We start from the raw sequence: 22,842 nt of genomic DNA, 5'->3' as shown, positions 1-22,842 counted from the left end.
AAAACATGAGTGGTAGGTTAATTGACAACTCTAAATTGCCCGTAGGTGTGAATGTGAGTACGAATGGTTGTTTGTTTGTATGTGCCCTGCGATTGGCTGGCAACCAGTTCAGGGTGTACCCCGCCTCCTGCCCGATAATAGCTGGGATAGGCTCCAGCACGCCCGCGACCCTAGTGAGGAGAAGCGGCTCAGAAAATGGATGGATGGATCTTATTACGCGGAGTTACCACACATTTCGCTTCCTTATTGAAGCAGTTTTGCGGATGTTTGCTTTCTCTTTCTTGATGTACCGCACTGTAGATTCATTCATGTATAACTTCTGCCCTCTTTGATCAAATCTAAAAGTTTCACTTTTTCGCTGATGGTCATGATCTTCTTCTTCCCCTTGGGCGCCCCGGAGGAAGCTTTCGCAGGGTCACAGGCATTGTAAGGGCTTGCTTAACTAATCAAAAAAATTAGCACTTAAACAAAAAAGGTTATTGCGAACACAACAGCGTGGACGAGACTGGCGAGACACAACAAGGGAAGATGCTGGGTGAGGCTGCGATGATGCGCAGCCAATCAGCTCACGGGATAAATCCACTCGTGCTCTCATTGGTCGATGTCGAGCTGGGAACCAATCACACGCCTTGTATGAGTGCCCGTACAGTACAGGTAAAGTAAAGCCTCTGAGTCAACTCATCTCTTTGTTTGGCATGCAGGACGCGCGCATCAACTTGAAACAACGCGTCTTTCCGCAATATGCCTCCCGATATGGCTGTATTTTTATGTTATTATTATTATTTTTGTAATAAATATTTTGGAAAAACCCGGGAAGCGCTGAAGCCGCAAAACGTGAAGCGCGAAGTGGCGAGGGAACACTGTATATGCAAGAATGCAAGGAGAGATGACAGAGTGTGTGTTGTGAAGGGGCACACAAACAGTGTTGAGGGTGTTGACGTCATGCTCAAGGGCAATCTATTTTCATCGACAGCAGGTTTTCCTTACATTCCGAGCTCCTGCTGTCTCATATCAAATTAAACTCTAATTCTGGGCTTTCAGATCACGTTTTCTACCAATCCCTAGAAGGGCAATGAATGCTGTATTTAAGGTTTCTATAGCTCATAGTTGTCTCTTTAAGAGCCAGCTCACTGCGAGATAACGGTGATGAATTAGGGGAGTACCTGGGGTCATTGCTTTTTAGACTTATGAGCTAACTCAATTTATTATGACAGATGTACGCATGGAGAGCACTTTACTTTAGTAAGGACTACAGGGACAATGCCAGTGTGTCATATACCGAGTAGGACACACACACACACACACACACACACACACAATACGTGTGAGGTTTCTTCCGCACTCCTGAATTGGCTTTGAAACTGTACTATACTAATGAGATGTGTTTGTTAATATCATCCAGGCCATAATGTGATGGCCATGCACCAAAAATAGCTCCACTGAAGTAGTTCATTCTGTTCGACTTTACACGCTCACCAGCCAAAAGCAAAAGTTTGAGCACTAAGACAACAAAGACGAAACAAAAGGAGACAGGTGAATAAAGCATGAGAGAGCATGAGGCTGCAAGGCGAAATGAAGACACAGTGAGGAATAAGGATAACGACTATAATGCAAAGAGACAAAGGACAGAGGGACACTGTCAGTGTATGGCTCTGAGTGCTTCGTAATGTCAGACTCTTCAGCCTGAAGTGATGGGTTCAACATGCATCATTCTGCTCACGGGCCTCACTTCCACTGTTGCAGACACGTGGTGACTAGGAAGGAATGACACATCCTGCTTGATTCAGACGACCTTTCTGACCTCCCTTGAAGCTCTTTTATTGTTCGGCTCCTTGAAAGGGGAGGGAGCTTCTGCCAATATAAGTGAAAGTGGGTTTTTGCATAACATGATGCAATGTCCATCCATCTTTACATTCATTTTCTATACCGTTTGTCATTGAATGTGACAAGTGAGCCAGAGCCTATTCCAGCAGACATTCGACGAGAGGCGGTAACCCTGGACTGGTCGACAGCTAACTGCACGGGCACGGCTCATACAGTTAAGACAAACAGCCAACGTGCATCCTCTGGTTCTTTCAGATATTGATTAAATACTCTATTTGTATAGTATTGTAAAAGTTTTTCAACAAAGCAATCGAAGACGAAAGAGAGGTGGAAAGCGAGTTCTTAGGCAGGAAGACGAGGAAAGCACAGAGCCTAGAACTGAATGTGGGGACCTTGAATGTTGAGACTAGGACAGGAAAAGCTTGGGAGTTGGTTGACATGATGATTAGGAGAAATGTTGCTATATTGTGCGTCCAGGAAACCCGGTGGAAAGGCAGTAAGGCTAGAAGTTTAGGGGCAGGGTTTAAATTATTTTACCATGGTGTAAATGGGAAGAGAAATGGAGTCGGGGTTATTTTAAAAGAAGAGTTGGCTAAGAATTCAAGATCAACGAATCCATGGTTTGCAAGTGGAGGAAGTAGGAAAACGCCGGCATCATTGCTGAACAGCCCCCCGGCAACGAGACTGACTCCGACAATGACGAGAGGGAACCCGGCATGTTTGATGGAGAACTTGCCCAGCTGTTCATTTCGGATACAGAAGATGAGGACTTTGATGGACTTGTAGATGAGGATTGATCAAAAAATAACGTAAGTACATTGTTAAATACTTCAATAAAGTACAACCAAACTCAGTTTTGCTCCCGCCGCCTGTGTTAAATACAGAAATATTGTATTGTACTGAGACTGCGCCTTTTAATACGGTGCGCCTTATGGTCGTGAAAATACGGTACTTTGAACTGGGTTAGCTGCAAATGACTGTTTTGTGTTATTTTTTTTGTCATTGAGAATGTATTTCTGCAGATTTGCACCCAGTATTCATTGTCAATAGACACTGAGAGTTCTTTTTCCCATTTTGCAATTGGTATGTGTATTGAATTAGTACTTGAGATTAATTTGTATACTTTTGTACACTTCTTTTGAGTTGTGGGAGTAGTTCCACTATTTTGTAAAGTGTTCACGTGTGTTGAGAATCTATTTAGAATTGCTGTTCTGAATAGTATTGAAAGATGTTACCACCTCTAATTTGAAATTCTCGGAATAAGCTTTCATATGACATGGATGCATTATTTTTGAATAAGTGATGTAGGTCAATTCCACTTTGTTCCCATGTGCTGCCTGCAGTAAAGGGGTATTTTGTTAATCTCAAAATCGGGATTGTGCCAGATTGGGGAAGAATAATATGGTGCTGACTGAGATTGCGTGGTTTCTATACTTTTTCACCAAGTTTATAAAGTGGCTGCCATAATCGGTTTCTTAAAACAATTGTGGCGTTTGAAACTTGTGCTGATAAATGGGAAGTCTGAAAGTTTGGTGCTATTGCAGTCTATCTGTTCTAAATGCAGCCCTATGGGAGGCACAAGTCAGTGCAAACTGTAGGCCGGTCCCAAGCCCAGATAAATGCAGAGGGTTGCGTCAGGAAGGGCATCCGGTTTAAAATTTTGCCAAACAAATATGAGCGTTGATCCAAACAATTCCATACCGGATCGGTCGTGGCCCGGGTTAACAATGTGATATAGTAAGATGTTAAATATTACATGACATCATAGCACATTGTGAATAAAAGGTCCATAAAAGGCATGTGAGTGGATATTCTCTAAAGCTGGAGAACTTACATGAACATGAAGAAAAATGTAATTGCCTGACTGCCAAGACATAAGAAAAACATCCATCCATCCATCCATCCATTTTCTTTACCGCTTATCCTCACTAGGGTCGTGGGAGTGCTGCAGCCTAATCTTTGGGCGGGAGGCGGGGGATACCCTGAACCGGCCGCCAGCCATTCGCAGGGTACATGGAAACAAACAACCATTCGCATTCCAAATTGATTATTAAAATCCTTTCAAACTTTTCCGGTGTGCTGCATGTTGGTCCTAAATCACACTCGCCCGTTGTCAGCACCGGTCTTATAAATGACATCGAGTCTATGAAACAAAATTGCCTTAATGCCCTCAAGAAACATACTTTTTGACTATGCTGCATAGTTACAAATATAATTTTAATCGAATTCAATTAGTACTGTCACCTGTACTCGTAGCACACAAAGAAAATGCGGGATCCAATGTATTACCCCAATAAGCACAATGAACATACACCAATAATTCCCCATTGATAATACTATGCCACAGACAATACCATATTTTACCATAATTTCAAAAAGATCAATGTTTCATCCATCCATCCATTTTCTGTAGCGCTTGCTCCCATTAGGGTCGTGGGTGAACTGGAGCCTATCCGAGTTGACTTTGTGCGATAGGAGAGGTAGACTCTGGACTGTTCACCAGTCAATCGCAGGGCAAAAATGGACAAACAACCATGCACATTCACATGCAAACATATTTCAAACACAGAAACTCTCGACTGTACAGCAGACACACAAACCACTAAAAAACCTTGCTGTCTGTCAGTGTTTTAATTTTTCTTTAAACATTCCAATTTGAACAGGATACAGTATTCCATGTTGAGTGTGCTTTCCACTTGACTTTTTATCCTGTTAGATGTAAGTGTAAAATATTCTCATGATCAAGAAATGTGGACTTTTCCTTCGACCTTGACTTTTCCCATTTGCCACCTCGCCAATGGCTAATTAAAACAGGATGTGGCGAAGCGAATATCACCCATGTTAACCACACTGGCGAATCAAAATTGCCTGCATCAAAAGCCCTTCCAGATAAAGGTTAAAGTGCTTATTCTGCCGTGTGCGAACAGTGTTGGTGGTTTCGTTTTTCACCTGCTTCGTAAAATGTTTCAATACACTGTCCAACCACTGCATGCTGAACATTTAGGCTCACGGGCGTTCCCAGCTGCGGGGAGCAGCGCATCGGGGAAGACAAGACCTGAAGCTCCTTGGTGCCGAATTGAAGCACACATATTACCGCGACGCATGTTTGAAGTTTCGATGTTCAATGTGTGCAGCAATTCACATTAGTTCTCGCAGCTACAGAATCTAGCAGCCTTCTTCATCAATGCATGAGCCGCTAATCACAGCTTGGTTGTTATGCCGAGCGGCGGCGACGCAGTCTCAAACCAGTGCTGTAGTTAGTCATTTGGTGGCCCAAGGTAAACATAGTCATGCCTCTTCGGCCCCCTTATGCAATTTAGATCACTTTGTCCGGCTTTTGAACTCTGTCGCAATTATCTGACAGGTAACGTTAGCCTCCTGCTATTTACCACCAAAGATTTTAAAATATCTTCAAGTAAAAAGTTTGATTTTTAGAAAATTCTCCTATTTCCTGAGCTAGATGAAGTCGTTAAGGTCCTTCTTGAGGATTATAAAATAAGTGAATCATCTAAACCCTTTTACTGTAATTGATAAGAACATTAACATTTAATACCATTTCAACCGCTTTTATACTCACATCTGGGTGATAAAAAGCGTCACTCGTGTCACTGTCCACTTTATCTCTATATTTGGCTGACTAACAGCACCGCTACTGCTATTGACAAGGGCATCATTAAAAAGTATTACATTTTTACAAGGCATGAAGTTAAACCAATAAGTCAACATTCCACTGTGATGGAAGGTTTTCTTTTTCCAATTCAATACTAAAATAAGGATTTGTTATTCATATCAATTCGTCATAACATTTAGGTCTCGCCTCCAGGAAACAGTTGTTTATTTGTTGGCTGTGTCCAATGTTGCGTTGGTTATTTTTTGTATTTAGTGAATAATGCTGAAGCAAACAAACCTCCCCCCAGAAAATAACACATTCTAAATCACAATCACAATATTTGTTTAAAAGGAACAGAAAAAAAAAACCTCACAATTAGCGTATTTTCCTAAATCATTCAGCCCGAGTCCTAATTGACGACTAAGAAGTTTTAATTGGGCCGATATCGTTAAAAGCTTATCGCCCTGCCAGTGCCGAGGACTGGCCAAGCGTGGCCCAGAGTTTAGCCACATAAACACACGTGATGTTGTGGCTCACTACACATAAGTGTGGCTAGGAGATTTTTATACCGTTTATACCTTTTTTTTTTTTTTTTTAAATAACCCTGTTTACCGAATTGAATCCAATTATCCACAGGTCCAAGAAAGATCATATTTGACACATTCAAACTGGCATGGAATCTTGTACACAAAACATGATGCCTACACTGCTAGAGCAAAACATAAATGTAAATGCAACACATTAAACAGCCTGTTAGTGACTCAGGCAACTAGTCACAGTGTGTAAGCCCATTGAAAGGCACCTGGGTAGAGACGGATGGGAGAGAGGCAGGATCAAGTCTGTGCTTGGACCAGACAGCCCTAACAGATGGAGAGAGCAGATTAGGCGTATAGACATCGTATCAAACAAGTCGGGACACCAGTCATGTCGCGGTGCTGTCTGACCAACTGCAGCGAGGAAGATAAACAACTTTTTTTCAAAACATAAAAAAAAAACCAACATGCTGTTACCAAACAACTGAAAAACACAACAAATCACCAAAAATGTCAAAGCCTTTTGTTGAGGTTTGCTGGGAGGACAAGTCATACACGACAACTACATCGCATCAACTTAATTCACAGCACTATATACTGAAATAAACACACATCTCACCACTTTTCTAATATCTGTCATATTACTAGGAGGAGGTGAGGATGGGGGGATCACTATCAGGGATAACAAAATATGCTCATAGCATGGTTCAGTGTAAGTATGTAGTTTTTATATAATACTGATATGTCTTGCAAAATTTTCACTGGTAATAATGCTCACTTTTATTGACTGAGGTAATAACAATGTCTGTTCTAGAAGCGGTAATGTACAGGGGTGGAAAACTGCTACTGAGAGATCTTTCAAATAGGTGTTTATCAACCATAAGCTCAAATACACTTGCCATTCACTATAAATTTCACTATAATTATCTTTTAAAGGCAAACATTTTGATAATGCAATGTAATGAATATCTCTAATCTGTGCATGTGTATCTAATGGAGTGACCAATGAGTCTCCTATCCGATGACGGCTTGATAGCAACATAAAAGTAAAAATTGTCAAACAAAAGTGCAGATCCTCCTCTATGGCTGAGTTTAGGAATGGTGAAAGCTAAAAGAGGGTAAGAACATCTGATCAGCATGAGAGTAAACAGATTATACTGCTGTCAGGCAATTTCTACGAACTGGACTTCTGCTATCTTTTTTTTCAGCTCGCCATAAATCCGCCAAGCAGAGGGCAAGAAATAAAATAATAAATCGCATCTCTGTCAAACAGAAGTAGATCCCCTGCGCTGTGTCCTTCTCTATTTGAGGGACGCCAGTGATGTATTTCTTCTTGTCAGCTCTCTGTGAGCCATCGTGTCAGTCGTGAGTCACCACAGGTCAAGAACGCGTGACTCGCAGATTCTAAAAGTCATTGCTGCTCTGTCTGTGATGGTGGGGACTGTGAGTCTCTGACGGGCCCCTCTTTCCATCCAATGCCTCCTGAAGAAGTTACTACTTCACATTTACGAAGGTATACCACTGCCTGAACTACACCTACAAACACTGTCAAATTAAGCCTGCTATAATCAATGTATTCATATGGCCTTGGTTCACTGAGGATCAAACAGTTGAAAAGAGCAGGTTTTTGCAGTACTTTGTCTGAATGGTCTAGTTTGCAGCAAGCCTAATCAGTACAGTGAAGACAAAGTCCATTGAACATTAACATGGCTGGTTTAGGAATGTTTATAGACCCCAGTAAAACATATCAAAAGTGACAAAACTGTGCACGCTAATAGTGCTATACCACACATTCTCATCAACTCACCCGATTATGCAATCAAAACTATTTGTACCTGTAACTAACACTGACACGTTATTATGTTATGTTTGCCACAGGGGTTTTTAGTCTTTTGTTCAGCGCCTGGTCAAAGCAACGCGAACATGTTCATATTGTATCAACCACTTAATCAACTTATGAACAACGCAGCACAACACGCTTTATATAATAAAAGCAGGGTCAGCAGACATTTTAGCACACACATGGCAGTTACGACTGATGATAAAACTGTCAGGAAACACCAATGAGAACACATGAGGTAGCGTCAACGTGACTTGTGAGCGAAGAACTAAGAAATCAAATCAATACAATATCCATCCATCCATCCATCCATTTGCTGAACCGCTTACCCTCACTAGGGTAGCGGGCGTGCTGGTGCCTATCCCAGCTATCTTCGGGCGAGACACCCTGAACTGGTCGCCAGCTCTGTCAGCATATGCTGCGTCCCGACCTATTCCGCACTAACATCAACATTTACGCATGCTGTTTTTAACTACTTCTAAGTTGTTTTTATCAAGTGTTTTTTTTTTTTAAATAAACATCAAAACAATCCCAACTACTGTGCTGAATAGACAATGGACTTCCATCTTGATAAATGACGTGACATTCATGACGAAGTGCGCATGTCACACAGCTGTTCCGATTAAATGCGCACATGTATACATATGATCGGAATAGATCACGTCACATGTAAACAGTTGACCAGAGAGCTTCAATCAGAAGGATTTCAATAGGAATGACAAAATAGTCTCCATGTAAACCCAGCAGACGGGTGAAGGGCTCCTTTTCAGCGAACCAACCACACAGCCTTGCAGCTCTTTATTCTTTATTTCAGACCCCGGGGGATCCGTATCACAGAGTAAAAAAAAAAAAAACATTTAATAGAAAAGCAAGAAAAGAAATTATAACAATAATAATAACAATAACAACACTGAATTAAAAGCAAAATAAAAATAAAATAAAATAAATAAATAATTGAAAAAATAAGGGCAGGCCTTATTTTTCATGATTCAGAGGCATTAAAAACAACAATACTATTGTTTATCATGATAGTTGTGGGGGAAATATATTGTCTTAAAATTTTTTTTTATTGTCACAGACCTACCTAATTATGATATATGAATGAATAAATGCCTCTGCATTAGCTGGGACAACAATGGGCAAACTCGGGCAACGTTTTTGGGAAGATCAAATCCTGTCACATATATCTCAGAATCAGAATCAGAATCATCTTTATTTGCCAAGTATGTCCAAAACACACAAGGAATTTGTCTCCGGTAGTTGGAGCCGCTCTAGTACAACAGACAGTCAATTTACAGAACACTTTGGAGACAAAGACTGACAAAAAACAATTGTGCAAAAAGATGCAGAGTCCTCGAGCACTTAGAGCAGTTCGAATGACTAATATTGCAATAGTCCGGTGCAATGACCATTGTGCAAGGGGCGCTGAGACTTCAAGGAGTGTATGCGGTTTAAAGTGACGGGTAGTGCGATAATCTGGGACACCATATGATACACCATATGTTTTTTTATGATGTTGGTCTACCCTTTGCAGCTGTAACATCTTCAACTCTTGTGGGAAGGCTTTCAACAAGGTTTAGGAGTGTGTTTATGGGAATTTTTGCCGATTCTTCCAGGAACATATTTGTGAGGTCACACACTGAAGTAGGATGAGAAGGCCTGACTCACTGTCCACTCGAAATCAACCCAAAGATGTTCTATCTGGTTGAAGGGAGGACTCTGTGCAAGCCAGTCAAGTCATCCACACCAAACTCTCTTATCCATGTCTTTATGGACCTTGCTTTGTGCACCGGTGCACCAAACTGTTTGACTGTCCAAAATCTCTTGGTATGCTGAATTATTCAGAGTTCCTTTCACTGGAGCTCAGGGGCTAATATTTCTTTTATTATTTATTTATTATTTATTATTATTTATTATTATTATATTTCCAACTTTATGGGAACAGATTGGTGATGGTTCCTTCCTGTACCAACATGACTGTGCATCCGTGCAAAAATAAAGGTTCATAAAGACACAGACGGATGTGAGAATTTGATGTGGATGAACTTGACTGGCCTACATAATCCTGACCTAAACCCTGTAGAACACTTTTAGATGAATTCCAGTGGAGACTGAGTGCCAGGCCTTCTCGTCCAACATCATTGTGTAACCTCACAAATGCACTCACACATGCACTTGGTTATAGATTCCCATAAACACAGTCCTAAACCTTGTGGAAAACCTTCCCAGAAGAGTTTAAGATCTTATAATTGCAGAGGGGGTACCGATGTCATATTAAACTTTATGGATTAAGAATGGGATGTCACTTAAATTCATCTTGAGTCAAGGCAGGTGAGTCAATACTTATGGCATTATAGTGTATGTGTCTGCAGTCATGTAATTTTCTGCCAAGTTCATCTTGCTGTCCCAGAGAGGACAATAAAAACTAGGACATCTGTTTAAAAAGGTAAATGGAGTGCAAGTATATAGCGCTTTATGAAACTTCACATTTACCGATTCACAAACCAGTGAGTGAACGCTGCCATGGAAGGCGCTGCCAGTGCCACTGCGGGAGCATATTAAGGTTCAGTGTCTCTCTGAAGGAACCGTCCATAGCAAAAGGACAGTGATGGGAGGCAGATGTGCTAACCAGTCGGCCATCATGCCACCGGAATTCGTTCCTATTTCTCAAAAATATTGTCACTGTTAAAAAAAGTCATTTGACATTGAAATTAACGTATGCATTGAAACAATTTAAAATCTTAATATGGTCCAACGGGACTGTGCTTTTACAAATTTTACAACATTATGGCATTTTGTAAATAAATTGGTGAACATATCATTTATTAACCCCTTTTGTACAGAAAAATCCTTCATTGTGCTTTCAACAACTTCCATATTGGAAAGCATGAGACCATCCAAAAGATTAATGATGTCATGACATTGTGGCCCCGTGCAAAATATTCTATCATAAAATTGTAGTTGATTTGTCACTCAGCCTCCATATACTTCAACATAATTTAAAAGATTATACATAATACAGTAGAGGTTCTGCGGATGAACACAATCCATTTTAGGATGCTTGTTAACCTCCACTTTGGTCAGATTTTTTTCAAACGACTACTGTAATGAAGAAATTAAACAGTTCTGGGGTCAAGCTCATAAAACCTTTACTATCTTAAGTGCCACACAGGTGTAAAAAGAAGTTAATCACACACACAAAAAATAAAACACAACCTTAACTGATAATAAAAATAAGAAAAGAAAAAAGAATAAGAAAAGAAAAAAGCTAAATTAAATGTAAATCAACACTTTTGTTGCTTGCGGAACGAAGCACCTGTGAGATAATGTGCCAAAAAATAAAATTGGAATCGTACAACCTCAGGGGTGTCTAACGTTTGAGGTGCCGCTGGATAATATATTCTTAGTCCTACAATGGGAACGTTCTGAATGATGACATACCACAGTACAACTCCAGGAATCAAACCAGCAACCATGACAGACACTCCACACCACCTATATACGGTACACCATAATAGTTTATGCAACTCATTTGACTGTCTTAAATGAGTGACTGACTGTATTTGTGTTTACATTCATCAAACTACGTGACTGAACGAAGACGACGAGTCAAAGAGAACCACAAACAACTCAGCAAATCATTGGTAATTATCTGCCACACTCCACCCTGTTGTTGACCAGCATCTTACTGGGTTTATCAGAAAAGGTAACGAGGGAATAATACAAAGCAGTACTACTGGGCTACATTCAACTAAATTAAATTGGAGCTGGGAATCTGCCATGAAGTGTGAAAATAATGTTGTTTTCAACTAGGGGTATTTTTAATATGGAAATGTTATGATGCGCAAAAGAAATACCTGAAATTATATTTTATTTTCACCTAAAGTAAACTGTTTCCAAGTAAGGAATGTAACCCTAATTGCTAAAACACAGATATCCCCCCCCAAAACATCCACATTGACCTACTCCCACAGGATGCTGAAAGAGCGGATGGTGGTGAAGGGGCGAGCCGCGAGTCATTTAAACCCTTGTTAATCTGTTCCCTTTAGTGGCATAAACCATTTGAAAGGAGATTACAAACATTCTGCCCAAAGTAAGAACATGCGAGTTCCTGTCAGAGGGAAACACACACAAATGTGTTTAAACCTACACGTTGTTGAAATAAGAACTGTAGGTGTTGAGATGTTGTGTTGGTGTTATTTGTCCAGTTTCAAATATTGTTCATGGGAAATTGTAAAATAAGAAGGTGATCTGAGGAATAGAAGACTATACACTGTAATTTAATGCGTTCACACTCAAAGCAACAAGACTGTCCCTATTATAATATTCAGCATGACCACTGTAATAAAGTGTTTTTGAGGTGTATATTTAACGCTCTTTTTACATAGTGGATTATGAATGCTTAAAAGAAATTCTATTATGTGAGGTGTAGGGAGAGAGGATCATCTGAAATGATGCAAATTGTTGATACAATGTGCACAGGGCCATTTTGTGGGGGTCAGGCGCTGAAAGTGCATGTCAACTACAATTTCTGACAGTTACGCTAAGTGACGTCACTTAACGGAACATCTTGAATAATGATCAGTATCGATCCCTCTATAGTTACTGAAATAAAACAGGATGAATGTGCATTTCCTACAATGCAGGTGAATTTGCAGTTCTTTACCATTTAGGATTCAAATGTAATCTAAACGACAGTAATACAAACTGTATTCAGCAGTACAATCACTGCGTTGACATACACAAGACAGGACACTTTACATCCATACTAACACTACATGCAGTACTCCTAACATTATTTTCATTCTATATTTTAACTTATATCTGCATTATGTCTTAGTAATGTGATAAATGTGAAAACCTCCTAACAGGACTTCAAGAAGAGCTAGACAGATAAAAAGAGATAAAGAGAAGAAAAAAAGAATGCATTTCAGCCCAATTTTTGCCAAACTTGTGATTATCATGACAGGCCCGCCCCAGACTCAGACTCTTGCTGAGGTAACTAATACGCATCATTGTCAGTTTGTGTAGGAGTACGCTTCAAGGCTTCCTTGAGTGCAACAGGGAGGGAGAGGTTGGTAGGACAGGAGTTACAGAGTAGTGCGTGTGCGTGTGTGTTCTTTCCAGGAGGGAGGATGTGGGGTCAAGTGAATGAGAGGGCAGACTTGTGTGCATGTGTGGGTGTGGGTGTGTTTTTGTGTGTTGTGGGGAGGAAGGGAGCTGACTTTATGCATCATTAAGCAGGAGGACTGGGAACACCAGGCAGATCTGTCACTCTAAGTGGGAAGCAGACTAGACATCTGGTCTATGATACAAGAGGATACGCCCACGTGTTAGGAAGAGCAGTGGACAGTTTAAAGAGATGTCAACAAGCTAATTACTATTTATGGATGTTCTCTAACTAATAACAGTTATGACACCCAAAAATTATTTTTTTTAAAAAAAAATCTAAAACAACATTTTGTTTAGCACCACGAGTCCCTGAGAAAGACCACTTGAATGATAATAATCGTCATAATAATAATAATTCATTTCATTTATAGGGGCCTTTCAGGCCACTAAAGGTCACCGTACAAACATAGTTAAAATAATTCAAGCACTGCAATAAAACGAAGAGAACATAAAACATCAATTAAAATGGCAAATGATATGGGAAATGTTGAGAGTGAATAGGCAGTCCGAAATCGGTGTGTCTTGAGTTTGGATTTGAAGAGGGTTAATGGGTCTGTGAGTTTTAGCATGCCAAATTTGCACCTCCTCCATTATAACGGCATGAGCAGGAAGGTAGTGAAATTGTTTCCATTCTGGCAATTGAGCTTTCTTGCATAATCCTGAGGACAACCAAGCCATCCTGTTTATCTGTAGCTTGAATCTGTTTTTTAGTGTAACTTTAATCTCAGTCAGAGCTCAAACTGTGTTTAGTTGGATTAAAGTGTATCAGCTCTGCAATGGATGGGCAGGCTTCCAGGTACAGGAAGTACTTTTAGTTGGTGGTACTGTAGATAGTTTTAGTCAAATGTACATACGCTTCTAGGTGTGTTGTGTACCGTCTAATTATGAATCATTTTGGTATGATTCTGTCTGATTTATGCCTATTTAAAAGCGTCCTTGCATCCCTTAAAAATCTCTTCATAAATCGAAGCTATTATTATTATTATTACAACCCCAATTCCAATGAAGTTGGGACGTTGGGTTAAACATAAATAAAAACAGAATACAATGATTTGCAAATCATGTTCAACGTATATTTAATTGAATACACTACAAAGACAAGATATTTAATGTTCAAACTGATAAACTTGATTGTTTTGAGCAAATAATCATTAATTTAGAATTTTATGGCTACAACACGTTCCAGAAAAGCTGGGACAGGGTTCTGTTTACCACTGTGTTACATCACCTTTTGTTATACCAACATTCAATAAACCTTTGGGAACTGAGGACACTAATTGTTGAAGCTTTGTAGGTGGAATTCTTTCTCATTCTTGCTTGATGTACAGCTTCAGCTGTTCAACAGTCCGGGGTCTCCGTTGTCGTATTTTACGCTTCATAATGCGCAACATATTTTCAATGGGAGACAGTCTAGTACCTAGTATGGCATTGTCTTGCTGAAATAAGCAGGGGCGTCCATGGAAAAGACATTGCTTGGATGGCAGCATATGTTTCTCCAAAACCTGTATGTACCTTTCAGTATTAATGGTACCTTCACAGATGTGTAAGTTACCCATGCCATTGGCACTAACACAGCCCCATACCATCACAGATGCTGGCTTTTGAACTTTGCGTCCATAACAGTCTGGATGGTTCTTTTCCTCTTTGGCCGGGAGGACACGACGTCCACAATTTCCAAAAACAATTTGAAAATGTGTACTCGTCGGACAACAGAAGACTTTTCCACTTTGCATGAGTCCATCTTAGATGAGCTCAGGCCCAGAGAAGCCGGCGGCGTTTCTGGGTGTTGTTGATGAATGGCTTTTGCTTTGCATCGTAGAGTTTCAAGTTGCATGTACGGATGTAGCGCCGAACTGTATTTACTGACATTGGTTTTCTGAAGTGTTCCTGAGCCCATGTGGTGATATCCATTTACACATTGATGTCGATTTTTGATGCAGTACCGCCTGAGGGATCGAAGGTCACGGGCATTCAATGTTGGCTTTCGGCCTTGCCGCTTATATGCAGTGATTTCTACAGATTATCTTAACCTTTTGATGATATTATGGACCGTAGATTATGAAATCCCTAAATTCCTTACAATTGTACGTTGAGGAACATTGTCCTTAAACTATTCGACTATTTTCTCTGCACTTGTTCACAAAGAGGTGAACCTCGCCCCATCTTTGCTTGTGAATGACTGAGCAATTCAGGGAAGCTCCTTTTATCCCCAAGCATGGCACCCACCTGTTCCCAATTAGCCTGTTCACCTGTGGGATGTTCCAAACAGGTGTTTGATGAGCATTCCTCAACTTTCTCAGTCGTTTTTGCCACATGTCCCAGCTGTTTTGGAACGTTTTGCAGCCATAAAATTCTAAGTTAATGATTATTTGCTAAAAACAATAAAGTTTATCAGTTTGAACATTAAATATATTGTCTTTGTAGTGTATTCAATTAAATATAGGTTGAAAATGATTTGCAAATCATCGTATGCTGATTTTATTTATGTTTAACACAACGTCCCAACTTCCGAATGAAATTACATTCGGATTTGGCCTGGTTATTCTGACTGAGGTGTTTATATGGGTTATTTTCATTCTGATTGGGTTTCTAAACAGATTATAATCAGAATACAAGGCTCCATGTAAACACCACTATAGTTTTAGTCTATATGGCATCAGTGGAACTGTCCTACCTCTCTAGCACATGGTCATCAGCTGACGAACAAACACTTTTGATACAAGTTCAGCTTTGGTGAAGGTATGCATTGTGCAGTGTTGCATGACATTCTAGTTACAGTTTATATGATCACCGTAGCATAACTAATCTAAACTCGGGTCAGACTCTGGTTCTGACCAGAAGAAAGAGGTCAGAGCATATTACTCCAATTCTAAAGTCTTTACATTGGCTTCCAGTCAGCTATAGAATAGATTTTAAAGTTCTGCTACTGGTCTATAAATCATTAGATGGTTTAGGTCCTGAATACATGAAATAAATGCTAATCAGAATCAGAATCATCTTTATTTGCCAAGTATGTCCAAAACACACAAGGAATTTGTCTCCGGTAGTTGGAGCCGCTCTAGTACAACAAACAGTCAATTTACAGAACACTTTGGAGACATAAAGACATTGACAAAAAACAATTGTGCAAAAAGATGCAGAGTCCTCTAGCACTTAGAGTAGTTGGAATGACTAATATTGCAATAGTCCGGTGCAATGACCATTGTGCAAAGGGCGCTGAGACTTCAAGGTGTGTATGCGGTTTAAAGTGACGAGTAGTGCGATCATCTGGGACAATGTTGGTTGTGCAAATGTTACAGATACTCCTCAATCAGTGTGGAATATAAACCCAGTTCGGGCTCTGAGATCGACAGACTCAGGACAAATCGTGGAGCGCAGAGTCCAAAGAAAACATGGTGAAGCAGCAGTTAGCTATTATGCTGCACACAAATGGAATAAATTGCCAACAGAAGTGACGTCACCCCCAAGTGTGAATGTTTTTAAATCCAGGTTAAAAACTCTTCTTTTTTCTCATGCTTTTTAGAGCATTTCCACTTTTAAATGATATTTCTTGCACTGAACTGTTTTACTTGTACTTTTTTCTCTTCCTTTGTTTTAAATGTTTATAAGTTGCTTTATTTATTTATTTGTTTTTTTTTAATGCTTTTAATCATGCAAAGCACATTGAGTTACCTTGTGTATGAAATGCACTATATCAATAAATTTGCTTGGCTTTGGTTTGCTTTGCTTTAAACAGCGGCTTTTTGTATTGTAGTACATGTATAGTATGTTTGATTTCCATGGTAGTTAGGCACGATAATTGGATAGGCTAATGGCCATGGCATTTTTTTTTAAATCATCTGTTGCATTAAAACAACGAATAGATTCAACATAATAAAGCATATACTCTACATTCCTGAGGTTCAACATCAAAAGATAAGTCGCTGAACTTAAAAATACATTTAATATCTGGCTACGTTTAAAAGCAATTCCATATTTGAAATGAAATTAACTTAATTGTGGTGTGTACTTCAGTTAATTTCACATGTATGCACACAAGGAGAGCAAAGAGGCACCTTCATACTGCATCTTAAATGCAGTTGATATTATTTTAAGATTGGCATTCTGTCAACAGAGGTCAGAGAATAGGTAGATAAATAGATAAACTAGATAAAAACACACGTGACTTCCAAAAACATTTGTCCACTCAGTGCAACGTTTGCCATGCTCAAACTAATGGTAGAAATGGTGAAACTTGGTGTGTGAAGCTTCCCTGTGTGCGACTACAGCTTCACTGTGAATAAAGATGGACATGGCATGCAAGTGAATGCACAAGATGACTTGATGAGGCGCACGCTCTGAAGGCACACCCAAGATCAGCTTCTCTTCTTTAAAGTAGCTGTCGGAGGCAGTACAGTAATCCAGTTTTAATGGCCGTGCCCCTTCCCCCACACTGATGTAATGGCCACAGACATACCCCCGTGCCGCTCTTAAAGGGAGGAGCGTCAAAACCAAGTCACCACTATGTCCTTTGCATCCCATTTGACTGCAGTCACATGAGCTAAGGAGTGAACTCAAATCATTTCCCTCGTGTGACTCAGTCGGACATATTACTCCAGGCCAGTGATTCCCAACCATGGTGCCACGGCACCCCAGTGTGCCATGATAGAGCATCAGGTGTGCCGCAGGAAATTATCAATTTTAACTTAATTTAACTTAAATTATTATTTATCAATTACAAATATATCTTTGTTCACCAATCCATTACAGCGAAGTCTAATGACAGGCAGAACAATTAAATGATCTTCCATGAGCTAGCAAAAGGTACAATAAACCTACTGTATGTATTCACCGTGTGTCATTTATAAAACGGCCATTACACTGGATAGGGGCCATTTGCGTCCCCGGGAAGTTGAATGTATAAATTCACAATACAATTACTACTTATCCTGCACATTGATCTGATTGCTTATGCTTGCTCATTTTAGCTGGCAATTTAAAGAAAAATACATCCAAACTAATCGGGAGAAGCGTCATCATGCAACAAAACAATAACCCACAACACACTGCCAACACAACAAAGGACTTCATCGGGGGAAAAGGTGGTAGGTCTTAGACTGGCCAAGTCAATCACTGGAACTTAACCCAGTAGAGCATGCATTTTGCCTCCTGAAGAGGAGACTGAAGGGCGAAACCCCCAGAAACAAACAAGAACTGAAAGAGGCTGCCGTAAAGCATTTCAAATAAAGAATGCAACTGTTTTCAGTTTCATTCAATGGGTCGCAGAAGAACTGGCGACATGGAAAGACACAGAAATCATTTTGCGACATAAATTTGGAGATAAAATGGACCTAAGAAATTATCGCCCAATAAGCCTGCTCTCAACGATTTATAAAGTCTTTGCAAAGATTTTGGAAAAAACTAATTGGAATCTAACTCAAGGAAGCACAGCCCACAGAACAAGAAGGTTTTCATAGCGGATTTAATACTATGGACCACATACAGACAGTTCAACAAACACAACGAGCTTGAAAGGCCTCTGCGTGTAGCCTTCATCAACTATGAAAAAGCGTTTGACTCAGTCACCACCACTTCGATACTGCAGGTGCTGGTAAATCAAGGGATAGAGCCGACCTATATCAACATTCTACAATCAATATACAACAATGCTTCTGTTTGGATATAAATTGATGATGAAAGAGTCATCAGGCGAGGTGACACACTGTCTCCGAAGCTATTTACATCTTGCCTTGAAGAAATATTTAAAAAGTTCAATTGGGAAAAAGAAGGACTAAAAATTTACGGTGCTTATTTGAGCCAGCTTCGTTTTGCAGACGACATCATTTTATTCTCCTACGATGCTGAACTACAACATTGTATCAGGAATTAGACTTTGAAAGCCGTCACTCAGGTCTGAAAACGAACAAAAACAAAACGAAGGTCATGTTTCCCCAGCCGCTCGCTGCCTCGTGGTGTTACCGGGTTCCCGCCGGGTGTTACCACAACATTGAAAGTTTATCGAGTCTGGGAAATAGTATCGTCTCCATTGTATTTATGGAACGATAACCCACCCTACTCTGCCCCTGACTGGCTCGCACCAACACAGGACTCGTACTTTTAGTGGATAATGATTCACTGAAGCACTTCAACAACATACATACGTGGGTAAGCAATGCTGCGGATTCACCATGCTTTATGCATGCCTGCTCAATTTAGTGCGTCTCGGAGGCGGGATGCGCATCAAACGAGATCCCTCATAAATAAACTTGTCTTATAGTCCTTATAGTGCTGTTTGAAGTATTTTATAAAGTGTTTGTGTTTGACTTCCTGTTCTTGGTAAAAAGTGACTTATGTATGAGACAAAGTTGTATCAATCCATCCATTTTTTTAGACGCTTGTCCTCATTAAGGTCATGGGTGAGCTGGAACCTACTCTAATTGACTTTTGGGGTTAACCAGAAATTTAGGGTGATCAATTAAGCGAATATGCATGTTTTGGAGTGGGAGAACCACTTCACACAGGAAGGCCTGACCTGAGATTTGACCTGACATTAGACTTAACCGTGAGGCAGATGTGCTAACTACCCAAGGTTTTATCTGGAAATCTAATTTACAGATACTATAGATACCCATCAAATTATAATTAAAAACTAAAAAAAAAAAAAAAATTAATAGAGCCTAATATGGCTGTTAATTAACTGCTCTTTGCAATTATGGGAGGTGATGATAGCAATAGAAATAAGACAGCCCCCTTGTTATTTACTTTTTTTTTTGCTTAAATATGTTCATCTCTAGAAGGCAAAAGCCTAGAACACAAATTTCAAAATTTCAAATACCAAAAATAAAGATCTTCGAAGGAAGTAAGATCACTTATCAGCTCATCAGCATTTATTAACACAGTAAAAGCCTCACGTTTTCAAAAGCAATAGACAGTGTTTTTTCTCCAGGGTCGCCAGCTTCCTCCCATGTATTTTAGGTTGACTGAAGGCTCTAAATCGTCCAAAATGTGAGAAAGGTTGTTTGTCTATAGGTGCCCTGTGACTGACTGGTCCAGGGTAATCCACATAAGGAGAAATGCTATAAAAATGGAAGGTTGGACTGATAAGCGCTCAGCGCCCTTTGCACAATGGTCATTGCACCGGACTATTGCAATATTAGTCGTTCGAACTGCTCTAAGTGCTAGAGGACTCTGCATCTTTTTGCACAATTGTTTTTTGTCAATGTCTTTATGTCCCCAAAGTGTTCTGTAAATTGACTGTTTGTTGTACTAGAGCAGCTCCAACTACCGGAGACAAATTCCTTGTGTGTTTTGGACATACTTGGCAAATAAAGATGATTCTGATTCTGATTCTGATAAATTAAATAGCACATATATTTCAGTCTGCTAATGTAAAAAAGATATGCATTATCTTATTACATCCATTCTTATTTCTCATTATACGCTTGTCCTCATTAGGGTTGCGGGTGAACTGAAGCCCATCCCTGCTGGCTTTGAATGAGATGCAGGTTACACCCTGGACTTGACGCTATAGCCAATCGCAGTTAGTACATTTCCCCCCCCCCAAAAAGCGTACTTGATGTGTACTATAGTACTAAATCATTCAAGTCAGATATATCAACATGGTGAATACATTTCTCCTTAAGGTTAAAGCGTCAATATGACCTGAACAATGCATGTTATACCCCTTAGATGGGATTCTACAAGATTTTTACTATGTTTTGAAAGACATGCCCGATTTTCGTGCCATCATTAGCGGTGCGCCACCAACCGGGACAGTGCGGGAAATGAATCGGGCATTCACTTAATATAAAAAGTAAGAAACTGACAAATACAGCAAGATGTTAGAGGGGCTGCATGGCTTAATCGCAATTGTGTCATCTCCTTTAGTAGTAGCTTGGGTGCAAATAACTTTTTTTTTAAACCAACAAACAAAAAAGGTTATGGATTATAGCTTTAATTAAAAGAAAATACAAATCCATATTTTTACAGTCAGTTGAGACTATCTTAACACAGCAATAATCTCCCCAGTATGCTTTAGTTGTTTATAGTATTTTAACATAACTTGAGGGGATTTCTATTTGACTGTCTTTAAGACTGTTTATGCCATCTTTAAGCTTGCTATTTCTGTTTTACAGAATCAGCGGTTTAGAGATGAAAGGAAGAGTGGAGAGGGGTGCGATGGAACCTAATTTCATTTGTAACAGACATGGTCCCTTGCTTGACCAGGAACCAGTAGACTCATTGGGCTATTTGCATTATCGTTTGTCTGATTGATGATGATGATACTGGCTTGTTTAAAAAAAAACAACAACAACAACAACAACACACACACACACATTAAATAAATGACTACAGAAACACTGATGACAATGCTTGTGTGCGCGATGTGTGATTGCTGATGTTGTTTATGTACAGTTAAAGCAGACAACTGGTCAAACGAAGTGGAAAATCATCCACACGCATAATGAGTGAAGCCCTCAGCGAGACTCCCACATGCACAGGAAGCTACTGAATAAGTAATTAAGAGAGTGGGGGGCGGGGGGGCGTTCAATTTTCTTTTGTTTTTAATCTACACCACAGACATAGAAATGGGAAAAGCGTAGATGAGATGGTTTCAGAGGACAAATAGCAGGTGGGCTTTAAATGAGTTGAAAAGAGCGATTGTGAAGACACCTGCCCGGTATTGTGCGCTTGTGCACGTGCCCCCACGCGCGCGCGCGCGCACACGCGTACACGCCGGGCTCAAAGTACGTCGTGCACCGGCGTGGACGTTGCAGAAGGTAACTCAAAGTGTGCAGGAGAGGGCAACGAGGCAGCAGCGACTTCCGTCAACAGCTGCTCGTGTTCAGCTGCAACTTTGACGCCTTCCGTGTCACAACGCTGCCTTAAGAGGCTCAAACGAAAGCAATGTTTTTCCTCTCGACACGCTTCCATGCACGGACACGTAGCGCACTGCAACTCACCACAGCTGTCTCTTGGTGGGGAGGCAGTCTTTGTTCGAGGCTGTCACTCCCATGGCCATCTGCATCACCGTGATGTATTTCTGGTACTTCATCTTCGGGCTCCGTACGTCTCTCTACTTTGGAGCGCTACTTCGAGGGATCCGCGCCCCGCACGAGCGGCGCAGGTGAGCGTGCGTCCGAATGTCCCCAAAGGTGCCCCGGCATCAACAGCGCCATTTCCAGGGGGAGCAGTCCCCGGGGAGGCGAAGGAAAGGTACCACCGCGCCGCCGCCACCCTGCATGTCTGCGCGCTGCCCCTCTAATCTCATTACAGCTCAGAATAGATTGGCTAATCCATTCAATTTGAGGCAGGACGGGCTCATTGTTGTGGCTCGCCCGGGAGCGGCCACTTGTTTCTCTTTGTCCACCCTCTAATTTGTTGAGTTTGATCCCCTCCAAAAGAGTCAGCAGAGGGGATTCGGGTCGGATGCGGCGGCGGCGGCGGCGGCTGCATCCATGAGTCTGTGAGCTAGGAAGAGGAGTGCGCTCGCAGAGGAAGAGGAGGAGGACGACGAGGAGGAGGGGAGAGGGGGAGATGAAATGGTTTAAGAGAGGGGCTTACAACCACGGGCACTGAGAGAAAATCTCGGCAACGATGGACGCCTCTTTTATGTTTCAAGGTGCAGCATCAGAGAGGAGAAAAAGATGGAGAAGAGCAGAGTAACACACGTGCATTCAGCTTAGAAGCAATAACAACAATAAAAAGGTTTTTTTTTTATTACTATTATTGTTGTCTAACTGTTTTGAGTAGTGTCATATCTAAAAGAAAAAGAAAAATGAAGCACACCTATTTATTAGTAGTTTATTTCTTAGCAGGTGCAGTGCTAGACCAACAATATTCCCAATGTACGTGGTATATGCCATTTAGCTACCCTAAATTAA

The 22,842-nt window shown here is 40.6% G+C and overlaps 1 protein-coding gene across 12 annotated transcripts in view; it reads right to left on the bottom strand.

The window, feature by feature from the left end:
• tjp1a (tight junction protein 1a) overlaps window positions 1–22,423 on the bottom strand; it is a 193,187-nt gene extending 170,764 nt beyond the window's left edge. For 7 of the 12 annotated variants that reach the window (XM_061670482.1, XM_061670488.1, XM_061670485.1 and 4 more), the window contains exon 1: window positions 21,922–22,423. In XM_061670482.1, the coding sequence (XP_061526466.1) occupies window positions 21,922–22,013 (92 nt within the window). In that variant the 5' untranslated portion in view covers window positions 22,014–22,423. The remainder of the gene's footprint in view (window positions 1–21,921) is intronic. The other 5 variants (XM_061670487.1, XM_061670489.1, XM_061670493.1 and 2 more) reach the window with 1 other exon arrangement.
• Window positions 22,424–22,842: the final 419 nt, after the last annotated feature.

Source organism: Phycodurus eques, chromosome 2 (assembly GCF_024500275.1).
Source record: "Phycodurus eques isolate BA_2022a chromosome 2, UOR_Pequ_1.1, whole genome shotgun sequence".
In the NCBI taxonomy this organism is placed as follows: Eukaryota; Metazoa; Chordata; class Actinopteri; order Syngnathiformes; family Syngnathidae; genus Phycodurus; species Phycodurus eques.
This window is presented reverse-complemented; position numbering and strand designations above follow the sequence as displayed.